This window comes from Macrobrachium nipponense, chromosome 42 (assembly GCF_015104395.2).
Source record: "Macrobrachium nipponense isolate FS-2020 chromosome 42, ASM1510439v2, whole genome shotgun sequence".
Taxonomy (NCBI): domain Eukaryota; kingdom Metazoa; phylum Arthropoda; class Malacostraca; order Decapoda; family Palaemonidae; genus Macrobrachium; species Macrobrachium nipponense.
The window spans coordinates 10967082-10991206 of record NC_061103.1 but is presented as its reverse complement, the minus strand read 5'-3'; the positions used below and the strand labels follow the sequence as shown (position 1 = coordinate 10991206).

General features: G+C 40.4%; 1 protein-coding gene across 4 annotated transcripts in view; it reads right to left on the bottom strand.

Annotated features, from left to right (window-relative positions):
- LOC135212973 (DDB1- and CUL4-associated factor 1-like) overlaps nucleotides 1–24125 on the bottom strand; it is a 287714-nt gene that overhangs the window by 81486 nt on the left and 182103 nt on the right. For all 4 annotated transcript variants that reach the window (XM_064246733.1, XM_064246734.1, XM_064246731.1 and 1 more), the window contains 2 exons: nucleotides 19752–19880; nucleotides 3863–3988 (listed from right to left, as the gene is read on the bottom strand). In XM_064246733.1, the coding sequence (XP_064102803.1) occupies nucleotides 3863–3988; nucleotides 19752–19880 (255 nt within the window). The remainder of the gene's footprint in view (nucleotides 1–3862; nucleotides 3989–19751; nucleotides 19881–24125) is intronic.

Genomic DNA, 24125 nt, shown 5'->3' with positions numbered 1-24125 from the left:
CAATCACATTAAAGAATTTGTCCCTCCCTAATTGAGGGGTATGAAACTGTGAGTGAATATATTTCTAAAATAATCTTTCTTGCAAGCAACAATCATACAATCTACCAACCTGTTCACATTCCTCAGTCCCCGTACAAACCAGCTTGGCTTTCAACAACAATGCAACCAGACTTATAACCCACAAATTCCTATATATGAAAGAGTGCTCTCATAGCTAACACCAGAACAAATCAGCTGCGCCAGTTCATCTACCAGTGTTTGTTTACCTTTTACACACCACACAGCTGCTATCTTGTTGTCTATGATGTCACAACACAACACAACTTCAAAGGATTCCAAAGATATCCTACAAAATTAAATATGTTTCCCAGATATTAAACAACACCCACACTTCACCGATGCAGAAAACAAAAATAAAACAATGCTGACCAAACTTTAAAACTGATACATAATCACACCTACCTCCTTCTCCCTCCCCTCTAACTTCTTCCTATCCTAATCCCCTCTAATCTCTATTCTCCAATCCTTTACCCTCTATATAATTTCTAATAATTTCCCTTGAAACTCCTGCTTTAGTTAATACATCAGCTATTTGATCTTTTCCTATTATCCCTCTCACCCCCTTTATTTCTCCAGATTCTATTGTTTCTCTTATTGCTGCAATATCTATTTTTAATCTCTTACTACTTATGCCAGTACTTGATTTTACTGCAGTCATTAGTGTTTTACTATGTGTTAACCAATGCTTCTAATGTTTTCCCTCCTACTATCTCTTCCCATAAATGTTTGAAATATATCAAACCTTCTATAGCCTCCCCAACACTTAAGGCTTTGGCTTCAATGGTGGATTTTGCTACTCTTCTGGATTTTCTGGACTTCCCCTCTTACCATCTGTCAAGGATATCAGATAAACCAATTGAGTGCTAGTAGCATAGCCATCTTCTATATTCCCAAATGAAGCTCTGCATGGGCTTCCCATTAAATCATTTCTTCTCCCAATATCTTGAGTCATTCCTTCTTTAAAAGCTTTACTTAATTAACTGGCATCATATGATATGCCTGGTATGGTATGTAGCAATACCCAATTCAACTGTCCTACCACTGATCTATACTCTATTACCTGTAAATCTTCTAGCTTCTGGTTCTCTTATCGAATTTATATACTGCCACTGATTACGATAAATTCTATTTTCCTTATGCTCTACTATTACTCCTATACTACACTTTAAACTTTACTTTCTCGTTCTTCTACTTACAATTTCTCAATGGTTTCCTTTAAAAATCTGCCAGTTCCTCCATATCAAAATTCATCTACATAAGTACACAAAATGTCATTCATTTTATTGTTTTTTCTCCAAAAGAATATAATACATTCTAGTCTACTTCTCTAGCCTTAAAGGCTACATCTACCACCTTAAAATACCATGCTTTTGCTGCCTCCTTGAGCCCATAAACAGTTTTCTTCAATTTCCATAATTCACTCCAACCATCTTCCCTAGGTAGTTTTAAATTTACTTCTCTCTGTATTTCATCACCTTGTAAATATGCAGTTTTTACATCTAAGGTACTACTATAACAATTCCAGTCTTTCAATTTTATTAGTCAAACAAAATGTTACAATTTCAACAGTGCACGAAAGAGGGTCTTTTTCCCATTCAGCCATTTCTTCTTCAAAACCTCTAGCTACCAATCTTGCTTTAAATATCCTTTCTCCCCTTTTTACATTTTTAGTTACGATCCATCTTGAATGTAAGTATAGCTTTTTGTCTGTCATTTACCTCCTCATATACCCTGTTTTTTTCTCCAACTTTGAAATTCTTTTTCTTTGGCTTCAATTACATTTCTATTTTGAAATACTAGCAAAACCTCTAACCTCTTCTTCATCTTCAATTTCTTCAACATGACTATAATCTCTTCAAGTTAATACATCCCTTGTCACCTGACAATGAGTCTTGTACACTGTATGAATCAGTCAAAGATGTCTTGATCTTTTTCCTGCAAGACATGATATAATCCATTCTTTTACTTGTCCTATAGCACTGTTTTAGATCTAACTCTATTTCACTTTTTAATTTGAGTATCTCAGTATCTCTTTTATTAACTTACTTTCCCCTTCATCTTCCATTGTTTCCTCTACCACATCTCTTTCTACACCCTCTTCAGTGTCTGCATTCCTTCTTCTGACCATTTTATCTCCTTTCCTTCCTGCCTATCTGCATCCCCCCCCCCCCCCCCCCCCCCCCCCCCCCCCCCCCCCCCCCCCCCCCCCCGCCCCCCCCCCCCCCCCCCCCCCGCTTCCTCCTTCAGCAAACGGACCCTCTCCTCTGCCTCAGAGAATCATTTCTTCACCATCAATAATTTCTCCTTTGCCATCATCACTACCAGTATCAATTTGTTCTTGTAGATACGGAGAGTAATTTAGATCTTAATCAGCACTGTCCGACCATCCCAAGCCTTCAAGGACATCTCCTATCACTTTCACTATCATGAAATTCCTCTAATAGTGGTCCCCCCACCTATTTGTGGGATGCGTACCATAATCCCCCCTGCAAATGTTTAGAATCCGTGAATAGTTGGAACACCTATCCTATTTTGGTAGGTAAAACTCAGGAAAAACCCACAACAAATTTTTATACCTGGTTTTTAATAGTTTTATCACAAAAATTGCATTTTATGACAAAATTGCTAAAAAAAAAAACAGGAATTTGTGGATACAGGCAGTTCCTGGTTATCAGTGGGGGTTCCGTTCTTGGCAGGGTGCTGAGAAGCAAAAAACTGCCATTAACCAAAACTCGGTGATATATGGCGCGCCATAAGTTTCGGTTAATGGAGTCTCTGTTAGGTATGTTATGGCACCATAACTATATTATTGGCACCTTATGGCCCCGATAACCGAAACTTGGTCAATTATGGCGGCATAAATCGCCGATTTTATGGTGCTAGACAAGCTCCATTAAACCAAATTGCCATTAGCCGGGGACTGCCTGGATTTCTCATAGAAAAATACTGTGAATAGGCAAATTTTCCATGAATAATGGGTAGATATGGTCCAGGGAGAAATCTGCAAATCCTTGAGTTTGCAAATCGGGAGAGTGCGATTACGGGGCCCCACTGGAACTGCAGTTTCATTTATCTCTGAAGTTGTTAGGGACCTCTTTTTAGTTATCTCTGAAGTTATTAAGGACCTCTTTTTAATTGTTTTCTTACTATGAGCACTAATGTCACTACCACCACCATCGGATTTGCACGGGAGCACACCAAGACCGCAAGAGGTGCTAGGTTGGGGGTCAATGGGAGACGACACTGACTTCTCCATAGCGCTACTAAGACGCGACTGATCTACCCTTTCAGAACTGCCAGATGGTGTTATGTAAGTTGCCAATTTGTCATAAACACTCAAGGTCTTGTACTATAAAAATTGCATCGATTCCATTCAAAACCTTCGGCGGGGTAATTAAAATCTTATATATGCGATACCCGAACATTGTTTCAAAGCTATATGTGATTGTATAAGGACGATACCAGGACTGTGAGGGTTAATCTACGTAGCCCAGCTTAACATGGACATCAGGGAGTCCTTGTCATTGGATTCATCATCAGAGAAAGGAAAATACTGCACCACACTGAGTAACTAAAAACATTGTATACATTAAACTAAACATGACAAAGCAAATGAAAAATGATAATCCTGCTATGAAACATAAGTAAACTGTAACAAGAAGTTGGATAGCGCACCAAAATAACATGATTACTGCAAGATAACAATTCAGCTGTTATATAAATTTGGTCAGTTTACTTATCCCTTATATGCAGAGATACATGCCAAGCTTGTTTTCAATATTAACACACAAAAAGCACTTACCATGATGCCATTACTTGTTCGAACACAATCCCAAGATTTGTTGATGACATCTTCTCCATTATTTGCACCTTTCTTTTTGCTACTGCCTGGTGTCAATGGCACACTGAATCGATTATTGCTCCCAGCCTAAGAGATAAAAAATGTGCAAATTATTCCTTTGCATATTGTACATTTCACGTTAGCAGCATAAACTCATAATACTTACGGGAAATACATTAAAAAATTATCCGAAATCATACCTAAATATGCTCCCAAACCTTAAAATTATTGCATTTCAGGCACACATGAATTAACAGCAGACATCAGAAACCTTATGTGTGAACAATAAAATAAATAAATCACAAATGCATTAGTTAACAAAAGAGGAAAAGCAAAATTAAAATCTTAACTTTTTCCTTTCTCTTTTTACATTGAAGAAAAAAGATGGATGAGGCCAGTTGACAACTTAAGACAATTATCTTTTAAAAGTAACCTTTGATGTTATCATTTGAGTTAATTTACAGTGGTAAAGTGGTAAAAATTATACTACAAAATCAGCTGTCAGGTTAGTGAGAGAAAGCACTGTTCATTACAACAAAACATTCTTAAGGATACTAAAGACAAGCACAGAACACTACTCACAATGCCCTCAACCCTAGGTTTCAGTATCAGAAGTGTGATTTCAAATGAAAAACAGGCAGTCTCCAACTAATGGCGACTTGGTTATACAGTGCTTGTCTATCGACACTGGTAACGATTTTTAGCACTCATCTTCAGCTGGCGACACCGCTCTCCAGCTAATGGCACAGATCCCAAGTTAATGACCGTGTTAAGCGGGTTATTGGTGCTATTATTGTTGATTTTTTCTTAGCAGCGTCAACTGGGAACGGAAACCCCACCCTTCTGTTTAACTGGGGGCTGCCTGTGCTGTGCTTCCAGTGTATCACTCACATTTTTATCTACCATATATACTTGTGTAACACGCAATCTCGCATATCATGCAACCCCCAAATTTTTCCATAAAACAATAATTTGATCATGTATCTCATGTAACATGCGAGTTCAATTTTTGAGACCAAATTACGATAGGGTAACCTTTTTTCCGCCTCTTTATCTATCCCATTTTCTAGTTAGGCTTCCCCTTTTCCTCCATCTCTTTATCTATCCTATCTTCTAGTTAAATCTAGTAAATTAAAAAGTACAAAAGACTGCTAAAAGTATCGTTAGTAATGTTATACTTGTGTAAATGCATACAGTCAGAAAGAGGTGATTTGCTATGAGCAACCAAATCCAATAACATCAGCGGTTTGCTTATATTTCAACCATTATACAATAGTAAAAAAATTACCATAATTATGTTATGAATGACATTAAGCAGAATAGGACTGATATACATATATATTTTTACATTACTATATCCTCATTTGTTATGGAGAAGAGATTGGCAAGGGCATATACTGCTAAATTCAAGTTGCTAGTTGTAGCTGAAGCTGAGGAAAGAATGTTCATCAGTTAACGACTATTATTGTGCATCGGCAACATGGAAACTTCGGTATAGACCATCAAACTCAACCGTAAACAAAATTTGAGAGAAATGAGTTTTAATCAAAACTATTTGGCATGAAATAACACATTTTACTGTGTTCACTCTGTTAAAAGATAAAAATACAAAGCTCAAAGTATTCTGATGAAATAAAGTGAAATTATCAAACACAATCATCTGTTGATTTCTTTTATGCAATAAAGATGCCCTCAGGACCATTTACTAACAAAACAGATAACTAAATATTGTTCAAAATGATATTGTTATGATACAATAAAGTTTCATACATTCTTACCTGGCAGATATATACTTAGCTAAGACTCCGTCGTCCCCGACAGAAATTCAAATTTCGCGCCACTCGCTACAGGTAGGTCAGGTGATCTACCGGCCTGCCCTGGGTGGCAGGACTAGGAACCATTCCCGTTTTCTATCATATTTTCTCTCTTCCACCTGTCTCCTGCGGGGAGGCTGGGTGGGCCATTAATCGTATATATCTGCCAGGTAAGTATGTATGAAACTTTATTGTATCATAACAATATCATTTTCATACAATCAACTTACCTGTCAGATATATACTAAGCTGATTGGCACCCTTTGGTGGAGGGTAAGAGACAGCTAATATGGAATAGACAGGTAAACAACATATGTTGTAGGTATAAAAGAAAAACCTTGGTTCCTACCTGATAGGTGGTAGACTTCGTGGCTGTTGCCCGGTAGTCTGCATCACCTCAAGACTTTAGCGAGATATGTGATCTATGGCTAAGAGTTCTTGTGGGTCTGCCGATGGGGTATGAACCGCTTACTCGGCAGAGCCTGAAAGGACTTTGTCAATGGGTACTGGACCACTTCTATGACAATACACCTTATGAAGGAGCACACAACCAATCCCGACCACCTGATCCTAACCACCATGTTAGTAGAAAGAATTGTTCTGAGTTATCCCCAAACTCATTACAACAACCATAACTCGAAAACACAAAACGCATACATACATAAAAAAAAAAAAAAAAAAAAAAAAAAAAAAAAAAAAAAAAAAAAAAACTTTTTTACTATACTCCTCCAAAAAGATATCACAAGAGTTCCTTACTGAACAACAGTGACTGGCCGCCTGTGCAGCATCGAGCCCTCTTTGTCAGCAGAAATCTAGAACATATCTAGTAGAAGGTATGTACAAAGTTAAGGATTGGTGTTGGCTCCCGTACCCAGTATCGTATCCGCCAATACGAATGGACCCAGAGAAAAACATTTCTCGTAGGTCACGCGAACGTCTTTCAGATAGTGAGATGCAAATACCGAGTTGCACCTCCAATATGTCGTATCAAGGATTTTCTTTAGCGACATATTCTTCTGAAAAGCGAGAGACGTCGCCACTGCTCTTACCTCATGAGCCTTCACTCTTAAGAGTGGAAAAGAGTCGTCAGGACAGAACTTGTGAGCATCTGTAATGACGCTCCTTACGAAGAAAGCTAACGCATTCTTTGACATGATTCTTGTGGGGTCTTTAATCGAACACCAAAGACCTTGTCTAGAGCCTCCCATTTGTTTCTTTCTGTGCAAGTAGAACTTCAGGGCTCTTACAGGGCAAAGAGACCTTTCTGCTTCTCTACCAACGAGACTCGATAGGCCTTTAATCTCGAATCTCTTGGGCCAGGGATTCGAGGGGTTTTCGTTTTTCGCTAGAAAAAGTGTTCTAAACGAGCAGAAGGCCGAGTCTCTGTTGAATCCAACTTCATCTTCTAGGGCATGAAGTTCACAAATTCTTTTGGCTGTCGCCAGAGATAAAAGAAACAAGCATTTTCTTGTTAAATCTCTAAATGAAGCTAAATGAGGAGGCTCGAATCTTTCAGACGAAAGGAACTTGAGAACCACATCAAGGTTCCAGCTGAGAGGAGCTGGTTCTCTAGACTTTGTGGTCTCAAATGATCTAATAAGATCGTGTAGATCTTTATTGTCAGCAAGCTCTAGGCCTCTATTTCTGAAGACTGCCGAAAGCATGCTTCTGTATCCTTTTATAGTAGATACAGACAAGTGAGAGTCCTCTCTCAGGAACAAAAGGAAATCAGCGATTTCAGTTACAGAAGTACTGGAGGAGGACAACTTCTTAGACTTACACCACCTTCTAAAAACTTCCCACTTAGACTGATAGACTCGTCTAGTGGAAGCTCTGCGGGCTCTAGCGATAGCGCTTGCAGCCTTGTGAGAAAACCCTCTCGCTCTGACAAGTCTTTCGATAGTCGAAAGGCAGTCAGAGCGAGAGCGGGGAGGTTTTGATGATACCTCTCGAAGTGTGGCTGTCTGAGAAGATCCATCCTTCTTGGAAGGGATCTGGGAAAGTCTACTGTCCACTCCAGCACCTCTGCGAACCAATCCTGTGCTGGCCAAAAGGGGGCTATCAGTGTCATTCTTGTTCCGTTGGACGTTACAAACTTTGTCAATACTTGCCCCAGGATTTTGAAAGGGGGGAAAGCGTACACGTCTACATGCGACCAATCTAGCAGGAAGGCGTCGACCACGAGAGCTCTTGGGTCTTCCACCACTGAGCAAAAGACTTCCAGCCTTTTGGAAAGGAATGTGGCGAATAGGTCTACATGAGGAGTGCCCAAAGAGACCAAAGACTCTGACACACTTCTGAGTGAAGGATCCACTCCGTGTGAAGGACCTGGCTTCTCCTGCTCAGCCTGTCTGCCCTGACGTTCCTTGCTCCCTGAACAAATCTCGTTAGTAGGGAGATGTTCCTCTGGGAGGTCCAAAGTAGCAGATCTCTTGCTATTTTGTATAGGAACAAGGAGTGTGTTCCTCCTTGTTTCCGAATGTAGGGAAGAGCGGTAGTGTTGTCCACGTTCACTTGGACCACACTGTTTGTCACAAATGGTTCGAAGAACTTTAGAGCCAAGTGTACTGCTAGAAGTTCTTTGCAATTTATGTGCCAGGACACCTGTGCTGCCTTCCAGGTGCCTGAAACTTCTCTCGGTCCTAGTGTTGCTCCCCAACCCTTCTCCGATGCGTCTGAATATAACACTCGGCTTGGGTTCGGAACTTCCAGAGAAATTCCCTTGTTCTCTTTTAGAGGGGACAACCACCATTCCAGGTGTGGTTTCATTTCCATTGGAAGGAGAAAACTGTTGGAGAGAAGTTCCGTCTTCCAATTCCATGATCTCCTTAGGAAGAACTGAAGAGGACGAAGATGAAGTCTTCCTAGAGGAAAGAACTGTTCAAGCGAGGAAAGGGTCCCTAGAAGGCTTAACCATTCCCTCGCCGAAGTTCGTTCTTTCCCTAAGAAGAGAGAGACTTTCTCCAAGCCTCTCACAATTCTCTCTTGCGAAGGAAATACTCGAAAACCCCGAAAATCCATCTGAATCCCCAGATAGACTAAGTTCTGTCTGGGGATCAGCTGTGACTTCTCGAGGTTCACGAGTAGTCCCAACGACTTTATCAGGTTTAGGGTCAAAGTAAGGTCCTCCAAACACTGTCTCTCTGATCTGGCCCTGATGAGCCAGTCGTCCAGATACAGAGAGATATTGACGCCTTTGAGGTGAAGAAACCTCGCCACATTCTTCATCAGGTTTGTGAAGACCTGAGGAGCTGTGGACAGGCCGAAACACAAGGCCCTGAACTGAAAGATCCTTCCCCCCGTCATGAAACGGAGGTACTTCTTCGAAGAAGGGTGAATCGGGACATGAAAATAAGCGTCCTGGAGATCCAGAGACACCATCCAATCTCCTTGTCGTAAAGCCGCAAGGACTGAGGCCGAAGTCTCCATAGAAAACTTCTCCTTTAGAACAAACTTGTTTAGAGCGCTGACGTCTAGTACCGGTCTCCAGCCCCCCGAGGCTTTTGCGACCAGAAAAAGACGATTGTAAAACCCCGGAGAGTTTTGATCCAGTACTAATTCTATAGCTCTTTTGTCCCACATTTGATCCACCATCAGACGAAGAGTATCCCTCAGGACAGGGTCCCTGTATCTGGCTGACAGTTCCCGCGGAATAGTCGTTAGGGGAGGACTGTCCTGGAAGGGGATAAGATATCCCTTCCTGATTATTGACATCGACGAGGCGTCCGAGTTTATGAGTGTCCAGGCGTCTGCAAATTCGAGTAGCCTGGCACCTACTGGTGTTTGGAGGCTGGCTGTCTCATTTCCCTTTCTTAAAGGAACGGAAAGCAGGTCTACCTCTCCTCTCAGGGCCTCTCCTTTTTGAGGGAGCTCTGGAGGGAGGGCCTCCTCAAAAGGGCTGAACAGAAGAAGTAGGTCCTTTCTTCTCAACCACAACAGGCGGTCTCTTCTTCCTTGCAGTCTGAAGGAGAAGATCTTGTGTCGCCTTCTCAGTCAGTGAGCGAGAAATGTCCTTCACTAACTGAGAAGGAAACAAAAAGTCTGACATGGGAGCGAAAACCAGGGCTGCTCTCTGTGAGTGTGAAACAGCCTTGGTTAGAAAAGCACTAAAAATAATCCTCTTCTTAAGGAGTCCCGCTCCAAAGAGGGAGGAGACTTCTCCCGATCCGTCTTGTACTGCCTTGTCAATACATGACAGTATACTAAGAATGACTTCGGGGTCTAGGCCTTCCGAGTCATGGGCTTTCTTTGACATCACCCCAAGGGACCAGTCTAGGAAATTAAAGACTTCCAAAATATGGAAGAGTCCCTTGAGGAGATGATCAGTCTCAGAAATAGTCCAAGTCACACGAGCTCCGTTCAATGCGTGTCTACGCGAGGAATCAACTAAGGTTGAAAAATCAGCTTCAGCCGAGCCTGGGAGAGAAAGGCCCATGTTCTCCCCAGTTCCGTACCACACACCTCTTTTTCCAGAAAGTATGGCTGGAGGCATACAGAAGGTAGTTCTGACAAGTTCCTTCTTTGTCAACATCCATTTGTCAAGAGACTGTAGAGCTCTCTTCATAGAGATAGTCGGTCTCATCTTCAGAACCGACGAAGACTTTGGCACAATTGCACTCGAAAATAGCAATCGAGGAGAAGGAGGAGCAGCAGGAGTCAAAGAATTTCCATACTCTTGCAAAAGAAGGGCTGTCAAAACTTTATAGTTAGAGAAACCTTCTCTACCATGAGCCTCGTCTTCCGAATCTTCGTCCAAACTGGGAGGAGAATCCGCCTTAAATACGGGAGGATCTTCACCAATTTCTCTCTCTGCGGGAGACAAACTCCTACTAGGAGAAGGACTCGTCAAGTGAACAGTCTCTCTCTCAAGTCTACTTGGCGCCTTGCGCCTGCTTGACGTCTCGCGCCTGGCTAGCTCCTCGCGCTTGGCTGGCGCCTCGTGCCTGGTTGGCGCTTCTCGCTTGGCTGGCTCCTCGCGCTTGGCTGGCGCCTCGTGCCTGGTTGGCGCTTCTCGCTTGGCTGGCTCCTCGCGCTTGGCTGGCACCTCACTCTTGGCTGGCGCCTCGCGCCTGGCTGACTCCTCGCACCTGGCTGGCGTCTCGCACCTGGCTAGTGTCTCGCGCCTGTCAGGATCCTTGTCTGGCGCATCGCGCTTGGCTGGCGCCTCGCACCTGTTAGGCTCTTCGCGCCTGGAAGGCTCTTCATGCCTAGATAGATTTTCATATCTGGTAGGCTGTTCGTGCCTAAAAAGCTGTTCGGACCTGTAAGACTTTTCTAGTCTATCTGGTACCGTACGTCTGGCCAACGCTTCGCGCCTGGAAGAAGAGGCCTCACTTCTGGCAGGAGTCTCGTGCCTGGCAGGAGAAAGGAGACGAGACTTCTTAATCGGAAGCCTAGCGTCCTTTTTGCGAGGAGGATCTCTCGAAAGAACTCCAACTAAAGAGGCTAACTGTTCTTGTACAGCTAACAATATCCTCTTTGAAGCCACACCAGCGTCCTCTTCAATGGGAGAAGCAGGAGACCTCGAAGGTGTACGATCCTCAATTTCAGGTTGTGGAGACGTCGAGACCATCTTTGCCTTCTTGATAGATTAGGGGGCTTCCTCCGAGAAGCGCTCCGGGCTCGAGTCAAAAGCGGGTTCCTTCCAGTGCCTTTTCAGTGGCTTAGATAGATCCGAGTCCTTCCACCCTCGTTTAGGTGAAGGAGAACCGGACGAAGAGAAACACTCTCGTAGGACGCTCCTCTTGAAGCGGTCCTGAGCAGTCTGTTGCGAAACAGAGCCTGCTGAAGGGACGCCTGACCGTTGGGGATTCCCCACGACCTCCGTAAGGCTTTCGACTTTCCTTCTCCTCTGGGTATGTGAGCTTGGAAGAGGTCTAGGCCTGGGAGCATCGCAGAGACGGTCAGACGCCCCCTCCACAACACTGGGAACACTCACTTCACTAAGCATATCGCTATCATTTCCCTTACCTTGCATGGCCGCCATTTTTGTCCTCATCTTATGAAGAGTAGCCTTCAGATCGGCGATTTCAGAAGCCGAATCTGAATGCAAAGCCTGTGAGGGTTCAGATACAGAGGGAGAATCAAAATCATTAATAACAGGAGAGTTAGACTCAGAAAAAGGCTCAATAGGCCTTGTACTTACACCCTTATGTGCAGCCCGTCTAATTCTATCCCTCTCTAACTTCTTCAAGTAAGAAGATAGAGTCTTCCATTCATTAGCATTCAACCTTTCACACTCATTACAGGTGTTAGCTAAAGAACATTCAAACCCCCTACACTTACGACATACAGTGTGAGGATCAACCGAAGCCTTCGGTATCCTCACCTTGCAGCCTACATTCACACACACTCTCACACTAACACTTGAATCAGACATTCTAGCAGAAAAATCAAAAGCAAGTCCAAATCCAGTCCACGGTAGCGAATGCCAAAACAACGATCCAGGTACGTCACCAAAAAATCCAATAAAAGTTGATCAAAAGTCTTGAAAAGCGAATTCCAGTCAGGAGGTAGTAACAACAATGTTGATACCACCGGCGACAGAGAAAATATGATAGAAAACGGGAATGGTTCCTAGTCCTGCCACCCAGGGCAGGCCGGTAGATCACCTGACCTACCTGTAGCGAGTGGCGCGAAATTTGAATTTCTGTCGGGGACGACGGAGTCTTAGCTAAGTATATATCTGACAGGTAAGTTGATTGTATGAAAATGATGAGTACTAAAGTGATATTTTGACTTTTAACACTTCACATAAAGTAAAATAACCTTGTCCCATATCAGTAGAGCATCTTGAAATTCATTTACGCTAACAAGAAGCATGAAAATCGCTCAGATTTGAGTTCAATACAGCAGAATAAACTTACCTCGCAATCATCCTCAGCTGATTTCCAAACCAAAAACAAAGATTGCTATGTTTGTATTTTATAATACAATACTATAGTAATATGAAAATACATACAATATTTTTGGAAGCAGTGAAGTAAAGCATAAAATTTTAAAAGGTCCCAGGAAAAGATGAGTATTCATTAAGTTTGCATTTTATCATAAGATACTAGTATGTGAACATTACATACGCCAATTTCATATCTCATGTATGATGCGGCCCCCTTCAAATTAGCTCCAAAATTAGGTTTCAAAAGTCGCATGATATGCGATTATATATGGTATTTATTTATTCATTAATTAATCTTCGATAGTGTAGCCACTGTTTGTCCTCAAAGGAATCACTCTCACATGGTCTCCCCCAGGCCTCCCTACGACAGACCCACCAATTACAAAGAATTCTCTTATAACTTCTCTTGGCCAGAAGAGTGCTTGTTAGTACTGCAATAGAATGTAAAGGACTCAGGGCACAAGGGCTCTATCTCCTGTCCTACAACGATTACCTAGGTTCTATGACATACTCGCACAGATGTGATAACAAGTCAGCACCATCTTCATTACACACTGGTCTGTCCAAGAGCTCACTAGTTCCCCGGATGTGCTCCAGAATTGCATTTGACTATACTTTTTTTTTCATCCACTATACACAAGTTAAGCTAAGTACAGGTGGCCCTCGGTTAGCGGCAGGGATTCCGTTCCTGGCTGCCGATGCTAAGTGATTTTCGACGCTAAGCGATTCTAAAGTCTACGGCCACCGCACACCTTCTTTCGAAACTCTAGACCAGTCAAAGTGCACCGTAATGCCACAATGGGCAATAAGTAAAATTATATTTATGCAGTATAGTACTATAGAATTTACTGTACAGTATTACTGTACTGTACATTATAGCATTGTAAATACTGTAAAGTGAGAAAAGCCTAGTTTTAATCCTTTGGGTGTCTAGAGTATGTAAAGATATAATAAAGTTTATACAGTGTACAGATAGCTGTAGTGTTCAAGTTACGATCATTAGTCTTACGATAGTCCGATTTTATGAGAGATCAAATTACAATGGCCTAACTTTGTCCATCTTCTAGTTACATAAGTTCAATAACAGCAAAAGAGAATGATGAAAATATGGTTTTAACGTTATACTCGTTGCGTGAACGTGTACAGCCATGAACAACCGAACGAGAAACGACTTTTTTTTTTTCTAAGTACAACCGATTCACCGAACTGGATAACATCCATTTGGCTTGTATTTCAATCATCGTACTACAGCACACTATTACCATTGTTGTTATAAATGGCGTTATGTATAGAATAGAACTGAGATATCTTAATGTAATAACTTTATTCGCTATAGATCAGAGATCAATATATAAATCAAAGATCAATCGGGAAATATATTGTTAAATTTAAACCTAGTTATAACTGAAGCTGAGAAAACTGTTCAAGCTGCTAATAACTATTATCGTACATCGGCAACAAGGATAAAACTGCAGTAAACGTATGCCATCAAACACAACCGTAGATAAAATTGGGATATCATTTTAATCAAAACTACTGTGCTTGAAAAAACACATTTTACTGTTGGTTTCACGCCGATATAAGATACATAACGTAAAGTTCGTATTACGATTTCACAACGAGACATATTCAATAAATATTTCCACCTAAAAACACGTTGTATAAGGAAAAATAACCTTGTCTCATATAAGTCAAGTATGTATAAGGAAAAATAACCTTGTCTCATATAAGTCAAGTATCTAGATATTCGTTAATGCTAACTAGAAGCAAGAGAATTCGCTCAGAATTGCGTTATGGTGAAACAAACTCAGTCTCGTATTCATCAGCTGATTTCAAACCACAACAATGGCCGCTCCGCGGAATACTGGCTTAAATTTGCCATAGTATTTTATAATACAATAATATGAGAATGCATACAATATTCTTGGATATAGTGAAATAATGTATAAATTTTTAAAGGATTTATGGAAAAGATGCATAATTAATAAAATAACACCATGCAACAAACAGGAAGTCTCTAGCACAATAGTGCTTTGATTTATGGTGAATTTGTTAAAATGATTTTTTTTTAAGTCTGAGCGTTACGAATTCATGCATCATATTGTGATAATATTTTCTCTGTGTTGCTTTGATCATTTTACAATTTGTTATATACCAAAATCATTGCAATTTAGTGTACAATAAAATGAAAAAAAAAAACTCATTAGCTTTAACCATTTTGCTCACAGCGTGATTTGTATACAATTATATATGAAATATTTTTTTGTGCTTTCATATATTTCAATATTCAAATATGATACAGATATTTTTTTTTTATTTCTGATGGTTGCATACAATACTTCAGGCAATGACAAAAAAAGGAGCCAAAAATGAACTCTTAATCTTGAAAACTAAGCGTGCAGTGATTAAAAAAAAAAAAAAAAAAAAAAAAACTTTTTCTGCTTCGACTCTCACTCCCAAACACCGCCGGCATAAGGCAGACACTTTTGTATAGATGCTCGGCGTTTAAGGGTTAACAGAGCACCACAAGTTATTGGAAGTTCCTCTAATGTTTTCAGTTTTGTGCATGTAAAACTTCAGAGCTCTCACTGGACAGAGAGTCCTCTCTTCATCCTCCACTCCTACTACACTATACAAGTTCTTGATAGTAAAAGGAGGCCAAGGTTTCATAGGATTTTCGTTCTTAGTGAGGAAGCCTAAAGTAAATGAGACTAAAGCATCTCCATTAGAGAAACCAACCCTTTTATCTAGGGCTTGAATTTTGCTCACTCTTCTAGCCGAGGACTAGCAATCAGGAAGAGTGCCTTTCTAGTTAAATTCCTGAGTGAGGCAGAAGCTAGAAGTTCAAAAGGACTAGACAGCCATTTCAGGACTACGTCTAAATTCCATGATACCAGCAAAGTGTCCTTACCTTTGCAGGTATTGAAAGACTTAATCAACTCCAATAAGTCTTGATTTGAAGACAAATCCAATCCTTTGTGCCTAAATACAGAGCTTAGCATAGCCCTATATCCTCTGATTGTAGAAGAAGACAATCCTCTAGACATCCTTAGATATAGAAGAAAATCGGCGATCTCTGTCAGAGATGTTTGAGAAGAGACTTGATTTCTTCTGCACCAAGCTTGGAAAATGTTCCACTTGTACTGGTAGATGTTGGAGGATGAATTTCTTCTACATTTCGAGATCGCCTCTGCAGCTGCCCTCCGAAAACCCTTTGTTCTAAGGAGTCGGACGACAGTTTGAATTCTGTCAGAGCCAGAGTAGATAGTCCTTGGTGGAACCTTGGCATGCGTGGTTGTCTGAGCAGTTTTTGTCTTTGGGGGAATAACCTGGGAAAATCTGCTGACAAACATACCAGGTCCGGAAACCATTCCCGAGAGGCCAGAAAGGAGCTATGAGGGTCATTGATACATTCTCGTGTGACTGGAACTTTTGTAACACCTCCCTGATCATTCCTAGGTATGGAAAGGCATAAAGTTCCTTGTGTGACCAGTCCAGAAGTGTGGTATCCACTACCCATGCCGCTGGGTCCGGTACTGGAGAGCAATAAAGTGGAAGCCGGTGACGGTTGGCGGTTGCAAATGTTATCATAACTTCCAAAGGTCTAGACACAACGCTGTCCAGACTCCATTCTATAGAGATGACCTGAAATTTGCGACAGAGTTGGTCTGCTAACACATTCATCCTGCCCTGCACTAACCTTGTCACTAGCTTTGTGTGATTCGAGTGGGCCCAAAGGAGAAGGTCTCTCGCTGCCTCACAGAGAGAGAAAGAGTGGGTCCCTCCTTGCTTGGCAATGTACGAGAGGGCTGGAGGGCTGTAGTGCTATTCGAGTTTACTGCCACTATCCGACCTCGGACTTCTGGAACAAAAACTTGTAAACCTAGACTGATTGCAGTCAGCTCTTTAAGGTTGATGTGCCAAGCCTTTTGAGCCGAGCTCCATATTCCTGAGACTTCCCTGTTGCCCAGCAGTGCTCCTCAACCTATGTCGGATGCGTCTGCAAACAAGTTGAGCTCTAGGTTCAGAGGGGAAAGCGACTTTCCTTCCAGAGTCTTTTCTCAGATCTCCACCAAACGTGATGTTGTTTGACTTCCAGTGAAATCGGGAACACGAAGTCATCTGAGAACTTTTTCTTGTTCCCCTGGGACCGAAGGTAAAACTGAAGGATTTTCTTATGAAGTCTGCCCAGCGAAATGAACTGTTCGATGGAGGATAAAGTTCTGAGAAAAGCCATAGATAGGCCGAAGAATAGGGCCCGAAACTGAAGATTTGATCTCTGAAGACAAATCTCACATTCAGCCACCTGAAGACTTCCGGACCACAAAAAGTCAGTTCTAAAAGCCCTCAGTCTGTTGGTCCTCCGCTCTCTTGATAGCTTCTTTTAGAAGAAGAGCAGACACCTCGTCAGCCAGAGTGGAGTACTTCTCTAAGCCAAGAGAGTATGCTGTCAACGTAATGGGTTGCTTGACTAAGGGTGGATAGTCGATGAACAGAATCGAGTATCCCACTCTTATGACCTCTACCAACCATTGTTCTGCTCCTCTTCTGCTCCATTCTTGCCAGAAATGATGGAGTCTGGCACCTACTGCTGCATGAGAAAGACTGTTCTCATTGTTTTGTGGCGGGCTTGGAGGAAGGCTTCTTAATTGTTTTGAACGGAAAGCAGACATTTCCTCTTGACTTGGATTGCTGTCTCTGCCCCATGGAAGGGTAACTGTTGCAAGGGAGAAGTAGCCTTAGGACAGCTGGAGTCTCCCTGGAATGCTTGGATGATTGGGAGAGCAAATCCTGGGATGACTTCTACAAATCAGAAGCAATCCTTCTAACGACATCCTGTGGAAACAGGAATTTGCGAACAAGCGGTGAGAGCAGAAGAGCTGATTTCTGGACTGCAGTAACTCCTTTGGCCGTGAAGGAGCACCATAACTCACGCTTCTTAAGAATTGACATTGTGAATGTAGAAGCAATTTGGTGGGAACCATCGCTAATACCTCTGTCCAAACACAAGAGAACTCCTAAAAGGTCGGAAGAAACCAATGGAGAAATTGCTGAAGAAGCGTCCTGAATTTTCTTACCAAGGGAGCCAATAGCCCAGTCCATACATCTAATAACTTCTAAAATCTTAAAAAGATTTAGAAGGAGGTGGTTGATCTCAGCCGAAGAAAACCTGACTTGCCGCTGTGAAATCTGATCTCCAAGACGACTCAATAAGTCCTGAGAAGTTCCCTTGAGCAGAGGCAGAAACAACCAAAGAGGGAGGCTCCCTAGTGAAATAATAAGAATGTCTTCTCTTATTCAAGCAAGAAGGGGGAAAGAGATGACTGCTTTCCCTTGTGTTCTCTTTTCTGCTGGCCAACATTTGACCTCACCCAAAGCTTTCTTGGTTGAAATAGAAAGCACTAACTGAGGGAGATCATGAGACTGAAGAAACTTTACTCATCTGAAGAGTTGAGCTGGAGGAGCAGGATTAGCTGGCTTGAAAAAGTTGGGATAACTTTTCAAGAAAAATTGCAAAAGGGCTTCATAAGCTGATGGGGGTTTACAATCTTCTGTAGCAATCTCCTCTTACGCAGAAGATACATAAGACAAATTAGGGTCGGCGACGCCGACCAAAAGAGAAGACGAAATACGAGGAGCCGCGGGCAGAATCAGCACCACCAACAAATCCAGTTCAGGTGGAAAAGGGAGCTCGGGCGCTAATGGGCGCTCCTGCGCCCCTGAAATTCCATGCGTCAAAGTCTCAGGTGTCAATGGGAGCTCATGCATCGAAGTCTCAGGCGCCAATGGGCACTCATGCATCGAAGTCTTAGGCGCTGATGGGCACTCAGAAACATAGAAATGGTTAATAGGAACAGCACATAAGGGAGCTACAGCAGGGGACAATTCGTGCCCTGGTGTCCTAGGCCACTCATGAACTTGTAACTGGTACAGCTTGAAGGGCCAAATGCGACACTGGTGCCGAAGTGTGCACTGATCTTGGACGCTTACATCTCGCTACAGAGCGGGAAAAATCTCCTTCCGGAAGTTTATCGGAATTGTCTGAAGAAAAAGTCTCTGGGCTATCCCAGCATCTACAAGAAGGTTTAACCTCCTTTACTTTCTTAAGCATTACCTGACGGTATGATTAAGAGTCCACTGCAGGCCTTTTCAATGGTCTGGAAAGGTCAGGATTAGGTGGAAAAGAGGAAAGACTGGGTTTGGGGGACAAAACAAAAATCACAGGCACTTCAGAGGAAGATTCCTGGCTAGCTAAAGTCCTTTCATACCTGGCAGTAGCCTTACGTTTCCTATCTTTTTCTAACTTTGAACAGGAAGAAGATAGAACCCTCCATTGTTTTTCATCCCAGCCTATACACTCATTACAAGTTAAATCAATAGTGCAAACTTGACCCCTACAACTAACACAAACAGAATGGGAATCATACTTTGCTGAAGTTAACCGTGTATTAAAGACTTTGCTGCAAAAACAGACACTTGACTTACTACAGTTGACATCGCTAGAGAAAATCTCAAAATAACAGACTAAAAGCTCTAAGCTGGTCAAAGTACTGTTAATCACGCCTGACTAGTTAATGAACGTCGAATGGAAATGACAAAAGAATCAGAGTACTTCACCGAAGGTACTGGAAACTCTCGGCGAATGATGAAATCCAGACTCAAAGAAAGCTACAGCTCTCGACCTTTGTCGGAAGCCAGTAGAAATAAACTTGAGGTTCTTTGCCAAGTTGTTTACCTATTCCCCCAATAGTGGGCAGGGTACCGACCTACACCGAAACAGAAAAATTACTTCCGCAATTTTCAAATTTTAACTGCCGGTACTTAGAAATACTTAGCTATGTAATTACTTGGTAAGTTACTTAAACAAAAACAGTGACTGATGATGATCCCAATATGGAGAGCAAGCAAACTCTTGGCACACACCACTATACTGGGAAGCTCAGCATTAATAGATACTATAGAGGTCTGTGCTCTGTTTAGAAACACTGCAGTTTATGAAAAAAAAAAAATGTAATCTACAGTTTTATATAAATCCACTTATAACTGGTAATACATATACTACAGACATTGCACAAGAATACAGTCAAAAGAGAACTAGTGCTTCTAAAAATAGAAAACAAAACCACACAAAATCACTTACCCTGTTAATAGGGGCGCAAAGGCAGTTAATAAGAACATTCAGGGCTGCTTTTTGCACCTCGGGGGAAGTTGTCACAGACTGAGGATTCTCATGAATACATGCTACTAGTATGGCATACCCTGGTACTTCCTGTTTAAAATATTTAAAAATATAAGTGAGTGGAATGTATAAACTGACCCATATATCATTAAACCTATCAAAATGAAGTACAGACAGTCCCCGGTTATCAGCACACTCAGTTAATGGCAATAGTTTTTAAAATCGATTTCCCGTTATTGGCGCTGATAATAAAGTTATGGCACCAATACATAACCCTCTTACGCCGACTGGACGTATTTTACGTCGACATTTTTTGTCTCCCGTGTGCCGACTGGACGTATTTTACGTCGACTTACAAGTTTTTTTTTAAATTCGCGGAAAAATATTTATAGGCCTACCAGCCTAAAACTTTTGAATCACGCGCCTTGGGGGATGCTGGGAGTTCACGGATCAAGGTGTTGTTTTGTTTACAATCGTTACGCAGCCGCGCAAGCGCGAATTTCTTTCTTGCCGCACTAAAAAGTATCTGTGACACATCTCGGAAATTATTTTGTCACTTTGACATAATTTCTGTACCATTGTAAATTAGCCGTTACATGAAGTATTATACATATATGAAAATGTGCGCATTTTTATGTAGAATACAACAATAAAATACTCATGATTGTAGCTTTTACCAGTTTTGAGATATTTTCATATAAATAACGATAATTGCCAAAATTTCAACCTTTGGTCAACTTTGACTCTACCGAAATGGTCGAAAAACGCAATTGTAAGCTAAAACTCTTATATTTTAGTAATATTTAATCATTTACCTTATTTTTGCAACTAATTGGAAGTCTCTAGCACAAGATTTTGATTTATGGTGAATTTATGAAAAAACTTTTTCTTTACGTCCGCACGGTAACTCTTCTGAAAAAAATCATACATGCGATTGTGGTAATGTTTGCACCATTTTAAAATTAGCTGTTATATAAAGTTTTATATGTGGAAATGTGCGCAATTTCATGCACAATACAACTAAAAATAACCCATGGTTGTAGCTTTTATCAGTTTTGAGATATTTTCATATAAATAACGATAATTGCCAAAATTTCAACCTTCGGTCAACTTTGACTCTACCGAAATGGTCGAAAAACGCAATTGTAAGCTAAAGCGCTTATATTTTAGTAATATTCAAGCATTTATCTTCATTTTGCAACAAATTGGAAGTCTCTAGCACAATATTTCGATTTATGGTGAATTTATGAAAAAAATAACATTTTCTTTACGTCCACGCGGTAACTCTTCCGAAAAAATCATGCGTGCGATTGTGGTAATGTTTGCACCATTTTAGATTAGCCGTTACATAAAGTTTTATATATGAAAAAGTGCGCAATTTCATGTAGAATACAACAAAAAATAATTGAAGGTTGTAGCTTTTCTCATTTTTTGAAATATTTGCATATAAATTACGATAAATAGAAAATAAACCACGTTCGGTCAACTTTGACTCTACCGAAATGGTCGAAAAACGCAATTGTAAGCTAAAACTCTTACAGTCTAGTAATACCCAGTCATTTATCTTCATCTTGAAACAAATTCGAAGTCTCTAGCAAAATATTTAGATTTATGGTGAATTTAAAAAAAAATCTTTCCTTCCCTCCGCCCGCGGATTCTCCGCCACAAATCTCCGAAATGCGTACGTACCATTCTCGGAATATTTGCTCCGTTTCATATTAGGCATTTCATAGAGTTTTATATATGAAAATGTGCGCAATTTCATGTAGAATAAAACGAAAAATATTTGAAGGTTGTAGCTTTTCTTATTTCCGAAATAATTGCATATAAAAAATATATATATATAAAAAATTCAACATTCGGTCAACATTAACTCGTCAGATATGGTCGAAAACTGCAATTGTAAGCTAATACTCTTACAGTATAGTAATATTCAATCATTTGTCTTAATTTTGAAAGAAATTGGAAGTCTCTAGGACAATATTTAGATTTATGGTGAATTTTTGAAAAAAATATTTGTTTACGTCCGCGAGTTACGAATTCATGCATTATTTTTTTATATTTAGTGTAAATTACAAAAAAAAAAAAAGTAACTTGTTACCTTTAACCGTTTTGCGCACAGCGCGATTTGAATACAATTATATATGAAATTTCGTTTTTGTGCTATCATATATCGCATTATTTATATATGATAATGATAATTTTTTTCATTTCTGATGGTTGCATACTAAACTTCAGCCAATGGCAAAAAAAGGAGTAAAAAATGAACTTAATCTTGAAAACTGAGCGCGCTGTGATTTTTTGAAAAAAATCTTTTTTCCGCTTCCGCGCTCACTCTGAAACACCTCCGGCACACGGGAGACAAATTTTTTTTTTACCGCTTCGGCGTAAGAGGGTTAACTGCTTATAGGTGCCATAAGCACCATAAATTGCCAAGCTTTGGTTAATGGTGATTTTCACTTATCATCAAGCCAGTTGAAACTGAACCCGCCCCCGCGGGGAAAGTGTCTATATACCAAAAAGTTTCTGTACTCCGCAAGGAAAATTATCTTATCAAATAACACTATTTCGCTAAAAATTCTCAACAGTACCTACAGGCAAAACATACCTGATAAAACAATACCAATTCAAACAAAAATAAGGAGTTACAGCATTATGGAAAAGGGGGGAAAGTAAATTCAATCTCAATAAAAAGAGCTAATTTGACCTCATTCTAATAGAAAAAGAATATCACACCTATTTCATTACTGTACAAGAACAAAACTCAGCTAAAAACTGAGCAATCCACTCCCAATAAGATTTTTTTCTTTTCAAAAGTCACATATTTACCTCTCCAGAAATCTAATCTCTGGTTCCAAACAGGAACAACAGGCTGAGAATTCTTCACCTGAAATGCTGAAACAATTCTTTCAGATTCCAGATTATATTTTTAGGATTTGAAATATTCATATAGTACTGTACAGATGATTCTTGTTATTACAGCATCCATGGCAAATTGCATTTAAAAAACTTAATTTATGGAGAACTGCATTTGTTATAAAAAGAATTGTGCAAAGTGCTACAAGATAATTCCTTGTGAAAAGTGCCATGAAAAGAGAACTTGTCGTCATATAATGCTGTATCTTATACGCAACACTTTTTGTATGCCATATACACAATATCAAATCTGAACAATAAAATACTAGTAGTTCCCAGTTATCAGTGGAGTCCCGTTCCCGGTATGACGATAATCAAAAACCATCAATAATAGTGCCGATCCCAGGTGATCTGTGGGGCTTACTTAAGTGGTGATCAGTGTCGAAAAACCAGTTTTCATCATTGCTAGACAAGCGCCATAAAACTGCATGGCCAATGACCCGGGACTGCCTGTAGAGCATTATAACCAAAGAACAATTTATCTATAATTCTAACACTATCCAAATCTACCCATAATTACTGAAAATTCAGTCTTGAGTTCGCCTAAGGCCACACTCTTCTCTTTCCTTTATGCCTCAAACCAATTAACCCTTAATGGATGGATACCCTCATATGAGGGATACCCTCATTTGAGTAACAACAGGTTTTGAGTGGTGGACAGATTACCTCCAGGTGAGTAACAATATTACATGCCATCAATTTGGAGAAATTGGGTGGGAAGGAGGTTCCATTACTTCTATAGCCCATATATTTACTAAAGGCAACTTTTAGACTGGCTCAGCTCACTGATTCTAGCCATCTCATGATTCAGTTGTGTACTTGACTTCAAGGGGCATGTAGTGTGTCTCTCTCTCACATGACATCTTTTTATATATTTACTCATAAATATACCCAGGGGTTGCTGTTGGTTTTAGTTCTTATCTTTTATGATTATGGTAATTTTGCAAAGATAAGAGCAAAGAAATATTAGAAAAAATATGTATAATCCAAAAAAGTTACTGCATCTTTGGTAAATATTTTACAACAAATATAGTGCTCAAAATTTTACTGATTTTAGTTATCTGTTAAGCTATTGCATGAACTATAATTATAATTTTTGCAATATAAAATTAATTATTATGTATTAGAAAAATCATGTATAACTTGGTAAAATTTATGATTGTCTTGTAAATGAGGCCCCACACACAATTGTAAACAGTCATTTGTTTCATAGTAACCTGCAAAACTAATATTTGCATGTACCTTTCAAACCTACCGACACTGAATCCTAAACATTCAATACAAACATTAAAATACCCCATTTATAAGCATACATATAAAATAGCCACATATCCTTAAGTACATATATATGCAGAATTTACACCCAAAAACAATAGGCAACAAGCCAAATGGTCTCTAGGAAATTAGACAGCTGTAGCT